This window comes from Eretmochelys imbricata, chromosome 2, assembly GCF_965152235.1.
Source record: "Eretmochelys imbricata isolate rEreImb1 chromosome 2, rEreImb1.hap1, whole genome shotgun sequence".
Lineage (NCBI taxonomy): Eukaryota > Metazoa > Chordata > Testudines > Cheloniidae > Eretmochelys > Eretmochelys imbricata.
Window position 1 is genome coordinate 268,395,395 of NC_135573.1, and position 18,717 is coordinate 268,414,111.

General features: G+C 45.0%; 1 protein-coding gene across 4 annotated transcripts in view; it reads right to left on the minus strand.

The window, feature by feature from the left end:
* Positions 1-3,169: 3,169 nt before the first annotated feature.
* LOC144260042 (stonustoxin subunit alpha-like) overlaps positions 3,170-18,717 on the minus strand; it is a 50,690-nt gene continuing 35,142 nt past the window's right edge. Inside the window, exons 4-5 of one of the 4 annotated variants that reach the window (XM_077808541.1) lie at positions 6,921-7,022; positions 3,170-4,675 (exon numbers count right to left, since the gene is read on the minus strand). In XM_077808541.1, the coding sequence (XP_077664667.1) occupies positions 4,587-4,675; positions 6,921-7,022 (191 nt within the window). In that variant the 3' untranslated portion in view covers positions 3,170-4,586. Of the gene's footprint in view, positions 7,023-18,717 lie in introns of all 4 variants that reach the window. The other 3 variants (XM_077808542.1, XM_077808540.1, XM_077808543.1) reach the window with 3 other exon arrangements.

Sequence of the window (18,717 nt, forward strand, 5' to 3'; positions counted from 1 at the left end):
GTCAGGGAGATGCACATACCCTGAGAGCTCCTGGGAGGACTGGATCTGAGCCTAGTCTTCTGCTGGCAAGCCAGAGAGATACAGCACCGGGTGGCAGGAACAAGGGCTGGGAACCCCAAAGGTGACATTCCTTAGCCATTGGGTGGCAGCTAGATGGGATGCAGACTGGAGTAGGAAGTGGCCCATGGAAGTTGACAGGAAGCTGTGCCTTTGCTAATGTCTTTAGCCCTGTCTCTGGACTAAGTCCTCATACTCTTCCGGGCTACCTATAAGTCCATGCCTGCCCTGGTATGCGGCAATGCCCCCAGGGCCTTCTCTCTGGAGACTCTGTGCCTTATCAATTCTTATTACCCCAGCTTTCCAGCCAGGTCACTTCTTCAAGTTCAGTCCCTGTTTAAATTCCATCCCTTTTTTTGGGCTCCAAAACAAAACTTATTCCCTCCTCAGGGCCAGTGGGTGCCCACTACTCCGGATCCCAAACCAGGGACCTTACAAATAGCAGCCACATGCTGCTTTCTTTAACAGCTGCTGCTGCTGCATTCCCTGGGCTGCTGCCCATTCTGTCCCACAATCTTTACCCATTACTTTAGGATTACGGTCCTTGGATTCTGTGTCTGTTCCCAGTTTGCGCAGAGTTTCTCCCCCGTCCTCTTTGCCTGGAGATTCCTTCTGTCTTATCCCTTCTGATCCTAGGCAGGAACTGACCTGCTCAGGCCCAGCAATTCCTTTTAACTGAGCTTGCTGTGCTCTGATAGGCTCCAGGGAAGCAGCCATTCTAGGCAGGTCTGGAGGACTCACCTTCATTGCTCCTTTCCTGGGACAGGGTGTGTTAGGAACCCCGAGGTCTCCAGCAGGGGGCCTCAAAGGTCCTGGTACACCCATCACAGAAGGTCTAGGCTTACTTGGTCCTTTCCCAACATGGGGGAATGCACTAGATGATCTCTCGAGATCCCTTCCAGCCCAACATTTCTAAGACCATGTTCAAGAGAGGGCATATCAATGATAATACAATGAGCATAAATAAGATACTACCACTCACCCCACTATCCACCGAACCTGCACAAGGGACTATGCTTGCGGACTGCCTCTACCCACTACTGGCTCTCTTGTTTTGCCTTGTGCCTAGTATTCACCTAAGACCACTGTTTCCCTCTTTGTGCCTCCGCTCAGGGGTTTATGCACTGTGGCCAGATTTATAGAGGTATTTTGGCATTGCACCATGCAGCATTGTGAGGCCTCAGAGACTTTGATCGTAGAATCATAGAAGATTAGGGTTGGAAGAGACCTCAGGAGGTCATCTAGTCCAATCACCTGCTCAAAGCAGGACCAACACCAACTAAATTATCCCAGACAGGGCTTTGTTAAGTCGGGCCTTAAAAGCAGCCAAGGATGGAGATTCCTCCACCTCCCTAGGTAACGCATTCCAGTGCTTCACCACGCTCCTACTGAAATAGTGTTTTCTAATATCCAACCTTGACCTCCCCCACTGTAACTTGAGACCATTGCTCCTTGTTCTGTCATCTGCCACCACTGAGAACAGCCTGAATCCATCCTCTTTGGAACCCCCCTTCAGGTAGTTGAAGGCTACTATGAAATCCCTCCTCCCTCTTCTCTTCTGCAGACTAAATAAGCCCAGTTCCCTCAGCCTCTCCTCGTAAGTCATGTTCCCCAGCCAGCTAATCGTTTTTGTTGCCCTCTGCTGGACTCTCTCCAATTTGTCCACACCCTTTCTGTAGTGGGGGGCCCAAACCTAGATACAATATTCCAGATGTGACCTCACCAGTGCCGAATAGAGGGGAATAATCACTTCCCTCAATCTGCTGTCAATGCTCCTACTTATACAGCCCAAAATGCCGTTAGCCTTCTTGGCAACAAGGGCACACTGCTGACTCACATCCAGCTTCTCATCCACTGTAATCCCCAGATCCTTTTCTGCAGGACAAGCGGCAAAGAGTCCTGTGGCACTTTATAGACTAACAGATGTATTGGAGCATAAGCTTTCGTGGGTGAATACCCACTTCGTCGGATGCATGTAGTGGAAATTTCCAGAGGCAGGTATAAATATGCAAGCGAGAATCAGGCTAGGGATAACGAGATTAGTTCAATCTGGGAGGATGAGGCCCTCTTCTAGTAGAGGAGATGTGAACACCAAGGAAGGAGAAACTGCTTTTGTAGTTGGCCAGCCATTCAGAGTCTTTGTTTAACCCTGAGCGGATAGTGTCAAATTTGCAAATGAACTGAAGCTCAGCAGTTTCTCTTTGAAGTCTGGTCCTAAAGTTTTTTTACTGCAGGATGGCTACCTTTAAATCTGTTATTGTGTGTCCAGGGAGATTGAAGTGTTCTCCTACAGGTTTTTGTATATTGCCATTCCTAATATCTGATTTGTGTCCATTTATCCTTTTAGGTAGGGACTGTCCAGTTTGGCCGATGTACATAGCAGAGGAGCATTGCTGGCACATGATGGCATATTTTACATTGGTGGACGTGCAGGTGAATGACTGAGGCCCTTGTGGCCAGATTTTTGAAGGTCTTTAGGTGATTATAGATGCAGACAGGTATCAAGATGGATTTTCAAAAGTATCCAGGCACTTAATTTCTTAACACTCCAAAACTGTTCGAAGGAAGCTACAGGGAAGCAGTGGGACACTATGGTAGCTCAATTTCACTGCCCCAGGGGGTAGGAAGGAAAGGTTTATGCACATGGCTAGTGGACATGGCTAGTCAAAAGATTCTGGACTCGTGCACATGAGGCACACACACACCTAGTGGGGTCTGTGTGGACAAACACTCAAAAAAGAATTCTCCTTGAGCCCCCCAAAGAGGACTTTATGACCCTGTGTGCTCCCACAGAAGTATCCAAGGGCTGTAGTAGAAGGGAGGATCCCTTCACTCATTTATAAAAGAAAGCAAATACTAATTTTAACTATAAGGAGGCAATAACTGATCCATAGTAAATGTCGCCTTTTACTTTATTTAAAGTGAATTTAGTGATGTTGTTTGGCTCTGGTTGCTACAGTTTCCACTTCAGAGTAAAATTCCCTCTGGAGTTTTTATCAAATGTGGAGGCTCTCAAGTCTAAGGATAATGGCCACAGACACAATCACAAGTACAAAGTCTTATATGTACTACAAGTTTTATTAAAATGATAAGTAAAGTTACAATTACCCATGTGTGATGGATTCAGTCACAGAGACCCCCTTGAGACTGTCATGTGATGTGCTGAAAATACCTCTGAGCCCATTTTGTATGCCAGGCTGGGACTTCCAGAATCCTGCCTTGTTGATCCAGACATGCTATCCTGCTGCAACACAGACCCAGGGTCCAGATCACACCCCCAAAACTGCAGACTTTAACTAAAAACAGCTCAGCAGGTTATCTGTCTCCAGCACCCAGACACCCAGCTCCCAATGGGAGGCAAACCCCAAATAAATCCATTTTACTCTGTATAAAGCTTATACAGGGTAAATTAATTAATTGTTTGCCCTCTATAACACAGATAGAGAGATATGCATAGCACTTTCTTCCTCCAGGTATTAATCACTTACTCTGGGTTTACTAATAAACAAAAGTGATTTTATTACGTATAAACAGTAGGATTTATGTGATTTCAAGTAATAACAGACAGAGCAAAGTAAGTCACAAAGCAAAATAAAGCAAAAAACACACAAGTCTAAGCCTAATACGTTAAGAAACTGATTACAGGTAGTATCTCACCCTCAGAGATGTTCCAATAAGCTTCTTTCACAGACTAGACTCCTTCCTAGTCTGGGCCCAATCTTTTCCCCTGGTACAGTCCTTGTTAGTTTCAGCAGATATCTTAGGTGGTAAGCAGGGGCTCTCTCATGACTGGCCCCTTTTGTCCTGCCCCCCCCCTTTATAGCTTTGGTACAAGGTTATAATCTTTTGTCTGTCTGGGTCCCCACCCCTCCTTCTAAATGGAAAAGTACCAGATTTAAGATGGATTCCAGTACCATGTGCCATGGCCAAATGTCCTGTGAGACCCCAGCCTCCATTCTTCCCGGGCTGGCCCACATGTACACAGGAAGGTTTGCAAGTAAACAGAGCCATTTACAGTTAATTGATTCTGAAGCACCCTTAACGGCTTCCACTTAATATGTTTACTTCAGTAATACAAGTTTATATCTTATTCTCCTAACTCCAGACATAGAAATAATGCATGCAAACAAATAGGATGAACACACTCAGTAGATTATAAGATTTGTAATAATACCTTACAAGAGACCTTGTGCATAAAGCATATTCCAGTTACATCATATTCACACTCATCAGCATATTTCAATAAAACATATGGGGTGCAACGTCACAACATGCATATAGAAAGCCTACAAAAACCTACTGAATAATTATAACTGTAATGAGACTCACATCCTGAAAAATATTCTAGGGTCCGACGACCTTCTCACCAACTGATCATCAGTCGAGGGATAGTTCCTGCTGGGATTTTTCCCGTGGGTGTTCCCACTTTTACTTAACCAGGGAACCCTTTATATATTGCAATTCTAACTGCACCTAACACCTTATGCATATGTATGAAGGTGTCAGTCCTCTTTCCCTTACCTGTACTTTTACATCTCATAAATATTGGGGTCCCCATTTTTCATAGGTTGTTTGTAGTTCCTCTTATTCTCATTAGCATCTATGCATGACACGTACCCTGTGATCAAGAGAGACATTCAAAGATGTTACAATCATGTCTCTCATAGTCTCGGACAATACATTGCAATCTATTGCAATCACCTATTGGCACATCTTAACAGTAACCTTGGGACCTTTGGGGCATAGGGTTATTCATTGGTCAACCACTCATGTCAAGGATTCTTAAGTGTATGGCCTAGTGTGGTTAAGATGAAAACTTACAAGTCTCAGTCAGTAGGCCATGCATTTCAGTCATGTTTTATTTATATACCTAGTACACATTCATTACTTGTAAATACTTATCAGTCGTATACCTCTGTAATCCTACAACTTTAATCTATTTAGCATACATTGATTGTATATGAAATAGCATATAAATTGATCATAACATGACATAGCACAATGATACATGGAAGAGAAAATTAACTAATTGGCTACAGAAATGATACCTGGGTTAATGTGTCTTAAAATTCAGCATAAAACTACATAATGTCATCAAATTCTATAACCCCAAGTGCTGACATATGCTTAAATGTAAATAGAATTTATTTTTATAACATCATTTATAATTAATGGAAATTATCACATGACATTTCACAGCAAATCAGAAGCTGAAACAGGAAAATATAGAAGTACATTACATAATTATAGGTAGGCTATATCTATAGGTAGATGTGGTAGAACTGTGAATATTTTTAAAGCATTTAGTCACAAATAGTTTAGTGAATAGAAGTGCTGATTTGAATGTGAAAAAATATTTGCAAACCTTGAAGGTTTCATGAATTTTCAGATTATTGATCGGAAAATCCACATCATGCATCATTGATTATTCTCTTGTTTACAAAATTTTAATCCAGAAGCATAAACAATATCATGTGACTTGGGTGGCCAGTCATAATTACAAATACTGAATACTGACAAGTCTGAATGAACTGCTTGTGAACAACCAATGAGCTGAGAACTGTTCATCCAAACTGATGAGTGAATACTTATGAATGGTTATTTTTATGAACAGATTGATTTCAGTAAGTGATTCCTGAACAGAATTAACATCTACATTTACAACCATATTGTCAAGAATAGTAGTCACAATTAATATATTATATCAACCCAGGGTTATTCCAACTCATAGTTCAGAAGAGATCAAATAACTGTAGCTGGAACCAGCACCTAATGTTAAGAAAGAACAAAAGCTAATAGCTTCATATACTCATGCTTTGTATGCATCTGCTGTAGGGTATGAAAGTATAAGCCTGACTATGAAGCTGATACAAATATAAATTTCAATGCAGAAAAAAATTAGGAGGTTAAATGGTTACAAAGCACTTAAATTTAATTTATGACTATTGAAAAACTGGCAAAGTGACAAGAGAAGGAGAAATTATAGTAAGTCAATCGTTATTAAAACCAGCGTTTGATTTTTGAAAATATATGCCTGAATTCTAATAAAATGGCTTCTATTATAGAAGCATCGTCAGCTTGTTCCCTGAGTTTACGTAGCTCTTCCTGGTAGTGGTTATTTATTTTCTCTAAATCTTTTTCCAGTTTTTGTCCTAGGGCCTCCTTCTGTTGGGTCTTTTGTTTCAAAGTGATTTCATCATGTGAGCCTTCCTTCTTTAGTTCCTTATCTATATTTTTACATTCCTCATCATGCTCGCTTTCTTTTCTTTCCATCTCTTCCTTACAGCTTTCTCTGAGTGGCTTGATTTTTTCTTGAAGTTTCATGTGAGCATATTTATAGATGTTATTAGTATAATGTAAGCCTCTTTTCTTTTGCACCATTTCATCAGTTATTGCAATTAGCTCTGAAATCTGGGCTTCCTGGTCCTGTCCTTTTGCTTTGTTATTGAAAGTGCAGCATCGATTCCCGCACTTTTCCATCAACTTCTGAAGATCTTTGTCATCCAAAGCTTTTAAATATTCATCTAAAGTCATGTCACCTAAGTCATCTTTTCTGGTGAACAAGAAGATCATGTACTCCAAAGCTTTTTCCCCAAAAATGTCTTGTATTCTTTTAATTGTTTTTTTCTCTTCTTTAGTGAAACGACCCAGCTGCATCACCAGAACTATAGCATGGGGTCCTGGGGAGGAGACTACAACACAACGCCCTATTTCTTTCATAGTTTTTTCTAAAGGAACTTTTGTGTCAAAAAGACCAGGAGTATCAATGACTGCAATGTCCCTGCCATTCCAATCTCTTTTCCTGACAGTACATTTGTCTGTTACTGATTGTGCTGTGATTTTAGACTCAAATAATTTCTCACCGAGGATGGTGTTTCCCGTTGCACTTTTCCCAGCTCCAGTTTTGCCAACAAGAACAATCCTCAGTTCGGATTTCTCAATGTAATGTCTGGCAGCTCTTGGGCCTGGAAGAAGTAAGTTTGACAATGTCATGGTAAAGATAATAAAGTAACAATGTGTGAGTTTGGGGGAATTTCCCTTTCTGTAATTATATCTGTTGTAAGGCCCTAGTTAATTGGCATGGAAACATTTTGCATGTTGGAGCGGAGCAGCAAAGTGGGTGGTTAGCACTGACAGCCGGTCACCTTTGGAGGCCTCGGTTCAGATTTGAGTGAGTTCTAAGCACACAGCAGGCTTCGGGCTGGAGGGGGCCAGCACAGGGAGCAGGTGTTGTTTCTGGGAGGGATGCTAATCTGGATCCTTACTGTTCTGTTTTGGAATCACTGCTCATGGTGCAGTGTTGCCACCAGGTCTCATTAGCTCCCTGTCCAGCCTCTACTACATGCAGAAAGGAGCAGCAGTCACCAGGAGCCAGCCCAACAATGTGGGAGCAGCAGAAAGAGCCAGGGCAGACTAGAGAATGGGTCCCCTAGTTGCCAGAAGATGCCCAAGGAGTTTAACTTGGACCTGACTTCCAGAGAAGTGGAGCACGCCCAGCTCCCCCTGACTTCAGCTGGAGTTTTGGGTGCTCAGCACCTCTACAAATCAGCCCCTCCGTTTTATTTTTGGGGTAATGAGGTAAAAAGAGAAAGGAAGGAGACTAGGGAGATAAAGAATGGAATTAAAAAAAGATGAAAAGGGAAATGGGACAAATAATTGGGACAGATGGATGAAAGGGGAAAAGAGTGAAGCCTGAAGAGCAGGAGAAGAAAAACAGGAGTGAGGAGGGAAAACAGTGAAGGAAAAGAGGGCAAGTCAGGAAGAAAACACTGTAGAAGAGGTACAGACAGTAGAAGTAGATAGAGAACATGCACCATGCCCACAATAGCAGCTCTTGACACTCTTAGTTAGGGGAGCTGATTAACACACCCGGGGAAATAAAATGCAATAGAGCTGCATTGCCCGGCTTTAGAACCAAATCCCACCTTCTCCGTGGCATGGAGCCCTTAGGACCTCCATGGGTAGCCGGTCTGCACAGCAGCAGAGGAGCAATGGGATCCTAGAGAGGAGCCCTCTCTCGGCAATGGCTACAGCATCCCCCTGGCTCTTCCCCTTGCATGGAGTCAGCATGGCACTCAGCTAGGGGGGACTTATACCAGGGGAAATGGTGCCTTCCCGACTGTTTCAGCCAGTAAGGCTATTCATCATCTGGGTAACAGCCCAGGACACTGAATGGGTGAGCAGCCCAGAGAAAGCCGCTCTGGCTGACAGGTGCTAAGTGGAGCTGTCAGCTGGGGAGGGTGGGCCTGTCAGGGTGAAGAACAGCCACCTAGAGAAACTGGCCTGGGAGGAAGACAAAATGGCCCTTGGTGATTTCATTAAAACTCCCCTTCCAGGTCCCCTCTCCCTGTGGTGTTGGGCTGCACTGGGTCAGTAGTAACTGCCCTGGCCCCTGAATGGGGGAGAAATGGGGAGTAGGATCAGTGGAAGGCTCATTGGAGGAAGGGAGCTAAGTTGCATGGGAGCAGCTGGCCTGCCCACAAGTGACCCCCTCACTCTTGGTCAGGGAGGAGCTGCAGAGTCCCACCAAACCTGTGTCCACATCAGCATGACTGCCCTCAGACCAGCAAGATTGGTGCAGAGATGGAGTATGCCACAGCCCATCATTCCTACCATGCCAGGAAGCCGAGATTGTCTGTGGAGCTGGCAGTGCAGCTTGGGAAAAGTCTCTTTGCAAACTCAGAAGAAATGCAGGGACAGGATATGGAGAATTAAGAAAACACTGAGAAAACTGGAAAAGAATTATTTAAAATTTGGGGGTTTTTTTGAAGGCATTTGTGGGAGTGACTGCAACCCTCAAAGGCGTGGGATTGAGTGAGAAAATGTTTAGCCAAGTACAGTGTGAACTATGATCATTTCCAGTGTAAGGACTGCTCTTCAGTAAACCTATGTTGGTTCCTCCTTGAATATAGAAAACAATTTCCCACATCACAAAACCACTGCATGATTTGGCTTGATTGTTAGTCTTCATTCAGGAGAAAACTGGGACCGAAACACCAGGGTCTATTGCAGGTCAGGACTAAGGTGCATTGGCAAAGATTTGAAGAGGCAGCTGAACACACACCAACAGTATCAAACATTTATCTGCACATGCAAAGACATTTCAAACAGTATTGTATCTAAAATGTAAATATGTTTCTTTAACCCAAACACCAAAATCCCATCAGTACTGTCAGAAGTAGAGCTGGTCAGAAAATTTTTTTTTTTTTGGACAGAAAATTTCAAATGTTCATAAAAAACAAGAGAGTATTCAGCCTAAATCCATTGGCCAAAAGACAACAACTTTTTGGTTTTCTGATGAAAAGTCCAAATTTGCCATGGACTTCTCATAAAAAGTTTTGTTTAGTAGAAAACCCAATTTTTTCATCAAGAACCCAGCTTTGATGGAAACTTTTCGACCAATCCTGGTTAGAATCCCACAGCACCCAGCCAGGTGACCTAGCAACTTCTTCTCTTGTTTTTAAAACAATTGCATCTGCCCTTGCTGCTGAACAAAGAAGCCAACCTCGGGAGTGGGTACTATTGAGCCCTGTCCAAACCTGCTGAGTGAGAGGAAAAATTTCTGGAGTATGGATCAAACTCCCAATGCTAGTGATGCTCTCAATTTCATTTCAGAAAAATCTGAGCTGATAATTCCTGCAGAAATAAGGACAGCAGAGGAGAAATGTCATTTTCTTATCCTTTTCTCCTTCAGTTTTCTTTCCTGGATCACACTTTGACTGAAATATTTGATTTTTTTAAAATGCAATTATTGCAAAATGATTAGAATGCAGACATAAAGAATGCATGAAATAGCAATTGTTAATATGTAGGCTTGTTTGTCAGCCTCAGATAGAATTTTGAGTTTGACTTTTTGATACTCGTATATATTATACTAATATGTGAGAACAAAGACACTTTGTATGTTGCTTTGGCCTAGCCTAGGGTTGCTAACTTGGTTGGACCGGATGATATTTGTGGCAATAGCATCCAGTCCATCTGATCCAACCGAGTTAGCAACCCTTGCCTGGCCAGATGGGTTTGTTAGTATATTGGGAACAGATAAGAACAGTTAAAATATTACTGGGCATGGTGGGAGAATAATATACAAGCTCACATTTTAAGACTCCCGCAACTCCTATATCAAGCAACGAATTAGGATGGGCAAGGAGGGCTCGGGGTGGAGGCATAAGAAACACTAAAAGCCAAAGAAAAGCCTGGCGTTGGCCAGAGCAAAACCTCATTCCTTACCCCCCCCCCCCCCACGGGATACAAAAGAAGTGGGATGAAGACCCCAGACTCACAGCCCTCCGAAACGGAGCATGACCATAAGTGTTAAGGTGTGTGAGTAGGGGCGTGCACTGCATGTATATTTGGGGCTGCTAAGAAGGAGGAAGTGGGAATAGAGACTGGGGAATGGGTAACAGAGACATGGACAAAGGCTCTGTGGTGTCAGAGCTGGGAAGGGGACATGGGATAAACACTCTGCGGTGTCAGAGCTAGGAATGGAACCCTGGGAAACAGACTCTGCCGGCATGTAGAGCTATGGATATGTTTGCTTGGAACTATCCCCAATAAACATTGCATTGCCTGCACTTCAGACTTCTTGGCACTTCAGACTTCTTGTCTTCTGCTTTCTGTCTGCATTACAAAAACCAGGGAAAGGGGTTCAGAGAAAGCCCTCTAACAGCAGTGTATCAACCTGAGCTGCCATCGCCCACTTTGGGCATAATGCAATTACATTTGGCAAAGCTTCTCTGCTCACAAACTGAGAAATGAATGTATCTGAGAATTAAACCATACCCCAGCTCTCATGCTTACTTCCTCAGAAAGGCCCTGCTGCGTCACTTCTCTCCCCCATGAAGACCCCACTCCCCTGGCCAGGACAGCAGCTGGAGCCTGGGCGGGGATCCCTGGCAGCTGTGGGGCACTGCACCATGGACCCTCCACCTGCCCTGGGTTGGGAGGTCTGCAGGGTGGGGACATGGGCGGGGGAATGCTCTTGGTCCCTGTCAAGGTTCCTCCCCCACTCTGAACACTAGAGTACAGATGTGGGGACCTGCATGAAAACCTCCTAAGATTATCTTTACCAGCTTAGGTCAAAACTTCCCCAAGGGACAAAATATTCCACCCTTTCTCCTTGGACTGGCCGCTACCACCACCAAACAAATACTGGTTACTGGGGAAGAGCTGTTTGGAAATGTCTTTCCCCTCAAATACTTCCCAAAACCTTCACCCCACTTCCTGGACAAGGTTTGGTAAAAAGCCTCACCAATTTACCTAGGTGGCTACAGGCCCAGACCCTTGGATCTTAAGAACAATGAACAATCCTCCCAACACTTGCACCCCCCCTTTCCTGGGAAATGTTGGATAAAAAACCTCACCAATTTGCATAGGTGACCACAGACCCAAACCCTTGGATCTGAGAACAATGAAAAAGCATTCAGTTCTCTTACAAGAAGACTTTTAATAGAAATAGGAGTAAATAGAAGTAAAGAAATCCCCTCTGTAAAATCAGGATTGGTAGATACCTTACAGGGTAATTAGATTCAAAACATAGAGAACCCCTCTAGGCAAAACCTTAAGTTACAAAAAAGATACACACACAGAAATAGTTATTCCATTCAGCACAATTCTTTTCTCAGCCATTTAAAGAAATCATAATCTAACACATACCTAGCTAGATTACTTACTAAAAGTTCTAAGACTCCATTCCTGGTCTATCCCCGGCAGAAACCAGCATATAGACAGACACACAGACCCTTTGTTTCTCTCCCTCCTCCCAGCTTTTGAAAGTATCTTGTCTCCTCATTGGTCATTTTGGTCAGGTGCCAGCAAGGTTACCTTTAGCTTCTTAACCCTTTACAGGTGAGAGGATTTTTCCTCTGGCCAGGAGGGATTTCAAAGGGGTTTACCCTTCCCTTTATATTTATGACACGCCCCCCAAATCTCAGCTAGGGTGAAACACTGGCTGGGATTTCTTCCTGGAGCTCTAGGAAAAACAGAGTTAATAAGACACATGCATCTCTAAATATACTACCAAGTACATAAAGACTAACAATATTTTCCACATCTCAAGGATGATTTTAACCAGTTGATTCTGGGAAACTTTCACGGGAGAGTGCATCAGCCACTTTGTTAGAAGCTCCTGAGATGTGTTGGATGTCGAAATCAAAATCTTGGAGAGCTAAATTCCACTGAAGAAGTTTTTTCTTAGTTTCTTTGACGATGTGAAGCCACTTCAGTGCAGCATGGTCGGTTTGCAGGTGGAAATGCTGTCCCCAAACGTAGGGGCATAGCTTTTCCAGAGCGTAGACAATGGCGTAACATTCTTTTTCACCGACTGACCAGTTGCTTTCCCTCTCAGACAGTTTTTTGCTGAGAAACACTACAGGGTGGAATTCTTGATCAGGTCCTTTCTGCATTAAAACTGCTCCCACACCATGCTCGGACGCATCTGTGGTTACTAGGAACGGTTTGTCAAAGTCTGGGGCCCTTAGTACAGGGTCAGACATGAGTGTTGCTTTAAGCTTGTTAAAGGCCTTCTGTCACTTTTCAGTCCACTGAACAGCATTTGGCTGTTTCTTTTTGGTTAGGTCTGTCAGTGTGGCGGCGATTTGGCTATATTGCGGTACAAATCGTCTGTAATAACCGGCCAAGCCTAAGAAGGATTGAACCTGTTTCTTTGACTTTGGGACAGGCCACTTTTGGATAGCATCCACTTTGGCCTGTAGGGGGCTGATAGTTCCTTGACCCACCTGGTGTCCAAGGTAAGTCATTCTGTTTAGGCCTATCTGACACTTCTTAGCCTTAACAGTTAGTCCTGCCTCCCTTATGCGCTCAAAGACTTTTTGTAGATGTTCCAGGTGGTCTGCCCAGGAATCCGAGAATATGGCCACATCATCAAGGTAGGCGACTGCATAGTCTCCTAATCCCGCTAGGAGACCATCTACAAGTCTTTGGAAGGTGGCGGGTGCATTTCGCAGCCCGAAAGGGAGTACATTAAATTCATACAGCCCGAGATGTGTGGTGAAGGCTGACCTTTCCTTGGCAGATTCATCTAGCGGTACCTGCCAGTACCCCTTGGTTAAGTCCAAGGTAGAGATGAACTGGGCCCGTCCCAGTTTCTCTAATAGTTCATCTGTGCGTGGCATTGGATAGTTGTCTGGGCGAGTTACAGCATTTAGCTTATGGTAGTCCATGCAAAAATGTATTTCCCCATCTGGTTTGGGAACTAGAACCACTGGAGATGCCCATGCACTTCCAGAGGGGCGGACTACACCCATCTGTAACATATCCTGGATCTCCTGGTCTATAGCAGTTTTAGCTTGAGGAGACACCTGGTAAGGTTGGACCCTAATTGGCGAGCATTACCTGTGTCAATGGAGTGGTATGCCCGTTCAGTCAGTCCTGGGGTGGCTGAGAACGTTGGCGCATAGCTAGTACACAGCTCCTTGATCTGCTGTCGCTGCATACGCCCAAGGGTCATGGAGAGGTTCACCTCTTCCACACCACCAGCACTTTTCCCTTCATAGTAGACACCTTCAGGCCACTCAGCGTCATCTCCTCCCTGGGCTGTAAACTGACAAACCTTTAATTCTCTAAAGCCCTTTTCTTCCTGAGAATTAATATGGTACACCTTAGGCTTTTGGTTGGAGGTGGGGAATGCTATGAGATAATTAACAGCTCCCAGATGCTCCTGGACCGTGAATGGCCCTTCCCACGATGCTTCCATTTTATGGGCCTGGAGCGCCTTTAAGACCATGACCTGGTCTCCTACTTTGAAGGAACGCTCTCTGGCATGTTTATCATACCAGGCTTTTTGCTCTTTTTGAGCATCCTGTAAGTTTTCTTTAGCAAGGGCTAAAGCGGTTCGGAGGGTGCTTTGTAGGTTGGTTACAAAGTCCAGAATGTTAGTTCCTGGAGAAGGTGTAAATCCCTCCCATTGCTGCTTCACCAACTGCAATGGCCCCTTAACCTCATGGCCATATACAAGTTCAAATGGGGAAAACCCTAAACTTGGGTGTGGTACAGCTCTGTAGGCAAAGAGCAACTGCTGCAACACTAGGTCCCAATCATTGGAGTGCTCATTTACGAATTTACGTATCATGGCCCCCAAAGTCCCATTAAACTTCTCCACCATGCCATTTGTTTGATGGTGGTAAGGAGTGGCAACCAAGTGATTTACCCCATGAGCTTCCCAAAGATTTTCCATAGTTTCTGCCAGGAAATTAGTCCCTGCATCTGTGAGGATGTCGGAGGGCCAACCTACCCTGGCAAAAATGTCTGCTAGTGCCTGGCACACACTTTTAGCCCTGGGGTTGCTTAGAGCTACTGCTTCCGACCATCCGGTGGCAAAATCCATGAAAGTCAGTATGTACTGCTTTCCTCTAGGTGTCTTTTTTGGAAAAGGACCCAGAATATTCACAGCTACTCGCTGAAATGGAATTTCAATGATGGGGAGTGGCTGGAGAGGGGCTTTGACCTGGTCTTGGGGTTTCCCCACTCTTTGGCACACCTCACAAGACTGGACATAGGTAGAAACATCCTTGCCCATTCCCTCCCAGTGGAATGACCCCCAAAACAGTCTTTGGTCCTGATCACCCCAGCATGGCCACTAGGGTGATCATGGGCTAAGCTCAAGAGCTTGGCCCGGTATTTAGTTGGAACTACCAACTGTCTCTGAGGATGCCAGTCTTCCTGGTGTCCACCAGAAAGAGTTTCCTTGTAGAAAAGTCCTCTTTCTACAACAAACCTGGATCGATTAGAAAAGCTGAGAGGCGGTGGGTTGCTCCGTGCCGCCGTCCAAGCTCTCTGGAGGCTTTCATCTGCTTCCTGTTCAGTTTGGGACTGTTCTCTTGATGCTGGAGACATCAGTTCCTCGTTGGATTGTGGACCTATGACTGGTCCCTCTGGAAGCGATGTAGGGGATGGGGCTGTTTCCGTTGACTGTGAACTGCTTTCCACTGGTGCACTATGTTGGGATTCAGGCTCCGGCTGAGCCTCTTGTGTAGGGTTATCGGTTGCTGCTGGTTCAGGTTCGTTGGGGCCCTCTGGTCTTGAGGTTGCAAGTACTGGATTCAGTGCTGGCAATGGGTCTGGTGTTGGTTGTTCGGCTGGTTCCGGTTCTGGGATTGGTTCTGTCTGGGTCCTTGGGACTGGATCCACTACTGCTGTTGCAGACATTGGCCTGGGGTCTGGGTCCATCACCTCTGACTGGGTCCTGATAGAAGTTTCCGGAACAGAGCTAGGCCTCACGGCTTGTTTAGCCTGGCTACAGGTGACCATTCCCTCCCTCTTGGCCCGCTTCACATGATTGGCCAATTCTTCCCCCAACAGCATGAGGATGGGATAATCATCATAGACTGCAAAAGTCCACGTTCCTGACCAGCCCTGGTACTGGACAGGCAACTTGGCTGTAGGCAAATTGAATGAGTTGGACTTGAAGGGTTGAATTGTCACTTGGATCTCTGGGTTGATTAAATTGGGGTCCACTAAGGAAGCATGGATAGCTGACACTTGTGCTCCGGTGTCCCTCCACGCCTTGACCTTCTTCCCGCCCACACTCACAGTTTCCCTCCGCTCCAAGGGTATCTGGAAGGTATCTGGGCCTGCGGACCTCTGGTGTGATTCCGGTGCAATGAACTGTAATCTGTTAGGGTTCTTGGGGCAGTTGGCCTTTACATGCCCCAGCTCGTTACATTTAAAACATCGTCCAGCTGACGGGTCACTGGGGCGAGATGGGTTGCTGGAGAATGGGGTGGTGGGACAATAAGGGGTCTGGAGGGTTCTTTGGGAGGTAGGTGGGGCCGTGGGCGGCCCCCGGTAATAGGGTGTGGTCTGGGGTTGTCCCTTCTGGTCTCCGCTCCAACTGCGACCAGTTTTCTTCTTCTCTGCCACCTCCACCCATCTGGCTCCAAACTCTCCTGCCTCGATTACAGTTTTGGGCTTCCCATCTAGGATGTATCTTTCTATTTCCTCAGGAACACCCTCTAAGAATTGTTCCATTTGCATTAGGAAGAGAAAATTTACTGGTGATTCAACACTTGCTCCTGATATCCAGGCATCCCAATGTTTCACAATGTGGTAGGCATGTCAGGTAAATGACACGTCTGGTTTCCACCTTAGAGCTCTGAACCTCCGATGAGACTGCTCGGGTGTTATCCCCATTCTGACTCTCACCTTGGATTTAAACAGTTCATACTTGTTCATGTGTTCTTTAGGCATTTCAGCTGCCACCTCAGCTAAGGGTCCACTGAGCTGCGGCCTCAGCTCTACCATGTATTGGTCAGTAGAGATGTTGTACCCAAGGCAGGCCCATTCGAAGTTTTCTAGGAAGGCTTCAGTATCATCGCCTGCCTTGTAGGTGGGGAACTTTCTGGGATGGGGAGTGGTACCTGGAGAAGGATTGCTAGGGTTTGTTGGTATATTCTGCTGAGCCTCTATCTTCTCCATCTTCTCCACATGCTTCCTCTTTTTCCTTCTCCTCCAGTTCTTTGGCCCTTGGCTCCATTTCTTTGGCCCTTGCTTCCATAGCTCTCCTGTGAGCAGCCGCTTGGTGTTGTTCTGCCTCTTTCGCTGCCTCCCTTTCTTTTTCCTTCTCCTCCTTCTTCAGCCGCATGAGTTCTATCTGTCTTTCATGTTCCCTTTGTTTTTCCAGCTTTTGTCAAGCCGTGGATTTTGTCATTCTAACCTCTCTGTTTTTAACTAACTTTATACCCGAGGTTTAGAAATAAACAAAACTTGGCTGTAAAATTTTGCTGTGCTGGAATAGAATACCTATTCTCTGATAGTGATTGTCAGCCTACAGAAAAAGACAATTCCCTTGTCTCTGCTCTGAGCCCAAATCAAAGCAAAAAACCTCCAACTACTTGGAAACCTGCTTACCAGCAGCCTAAAGGAAAAACAAATTCCTTTTCAAACCGGTGCTCCTTGTAAAGAAATCAAAATTCTAAAAAAAACCCCCACATTTACGTTTAGAGCAAAAAAAACTCTGGGTTGGAAGACTGTGAATTTCCCTGCAGGAGTTAAGTACCCTGCCTCCAGGCAAAGAAAACCTGCAATTCACAAAGATAATCCCCTTTTGTCTCTGCTTGGCCACAAAGCAGAGAAAAAACAAGCTGCTTTCAGTTTCAGCTGCTTTCTGGACTTCCTTTCCAAAGGAAAAAAAAAAATTCTTTTTTAAAATCTGTATTTCTAGTTCAAAAAAATCTCAACTGGATCTCAAAATGATTTCAGGTTAATCCCACTGCTCTACCACCATATCAAGGTTCCTCCCCCACTCTGAACACTAGGGTACAGATGTGGGGACCTGCACGAAAACCTCCTAAGATTATCTTTACCAGCTTAGGTCAAAACTTCCCCAAGGGACAAAATATTCCACCCGTTGTCCTTGGATTGGCTGCTACCACCACCAAACAAATACTGGTTACTGGGGAAGAGCTGTTTGGAAACGTCTTTCCCCTCAAATACTTCCCAAAACCTTCACCCCACTTCCTGGACAAGGTTTCATAAAAAGCCTCACCAATTTACCTAGGTGTCTACAGGCCCAGACCCTTGGATCTTAAGAACAATGAACAATCCTCCCAACACTTGCACCCCCCCCTTTCCTGGGAAATGTTGGATAAAAAACCTCACCAATTTGCATAGGTGACCACAGACCCAAACCCTTGGATCTGAGAACAATGAAAAAGCATTCAGTTCTCTTACAAGAAGACTTTTAATAGAAATAGGAGTAAATAGAAGTAAAGAAATCCCCTCTGTAAAATCAGGATGGTAGATAAATTACAGGGTAATTAGATTCAAAACAGAGAATCCCTCTAGGCAAAACCTTAAGTTACAAAAAAGATACACAGACAGAAATAGTTATTCTATTCAGCACAATTCTTTTCTCAGCCATTTAAAGAAATCATAATCTAACACATACCTAGCTAGATTACTTACTAAAAGTTCTAAGACTCCATTCCTGGTCTATCGCCAACAAAAACAGCATATAGACAGACACACAGACCCTTTGTTTCTCTCCCTCCTCCCAGCTTTTGAAAGTATCTTGTCTCCTCATTGGTCATTTTGGTCAGGTGCCAGCGAGGTTACCTTTAGCTTCTTAACCCTTTACAGGTGAGAGGATTTTTCCTCTGGCCAGGAGGGATTTTAAAGGGGTTTACCCTTCCCTTTATATTTATGACAGTCCCCCATCCCAGGCAGGTGGAGAACCTGTCGTTCCCGGCCTACTCCGGCTTTTGGCTTGGCAAGGGCAGGGACTCGGGTGGAAGAGAAGGGGTAGGGAGCCCCGCCCCCCCCCTTTTGGGCAGGTTCTGCCATTCTTGCCATCAACAAAGGGGCGAGAAGACCTCAGCCTACATACAGAGGCTGGAGAAACTGCTTCAGAAAGCTGTCAAGAGGGGAGCAGTAACTGCTGAGCAGATGGAGCTGACCAAACTGGCTCAAATTGTAAGAGGAACTGAATATCAGAACCATAGTCCAGTGTGGCCAGGATGGACATGGAGCTGCCAAGTGTCATAATGAAGAAAATCCCTCCTTAGTATATGGAAAGCTGAGGACCAGTTAGGAGATGAGGAACTGCCAAAGGGGCTTGGGAGTGGGGCCACCCAGGTCCACAGGACTTGAAGGCTTCCCTGGAAAAGGCTGCCTAGCTGGGATAACAGCAGGACTGATAGGGCC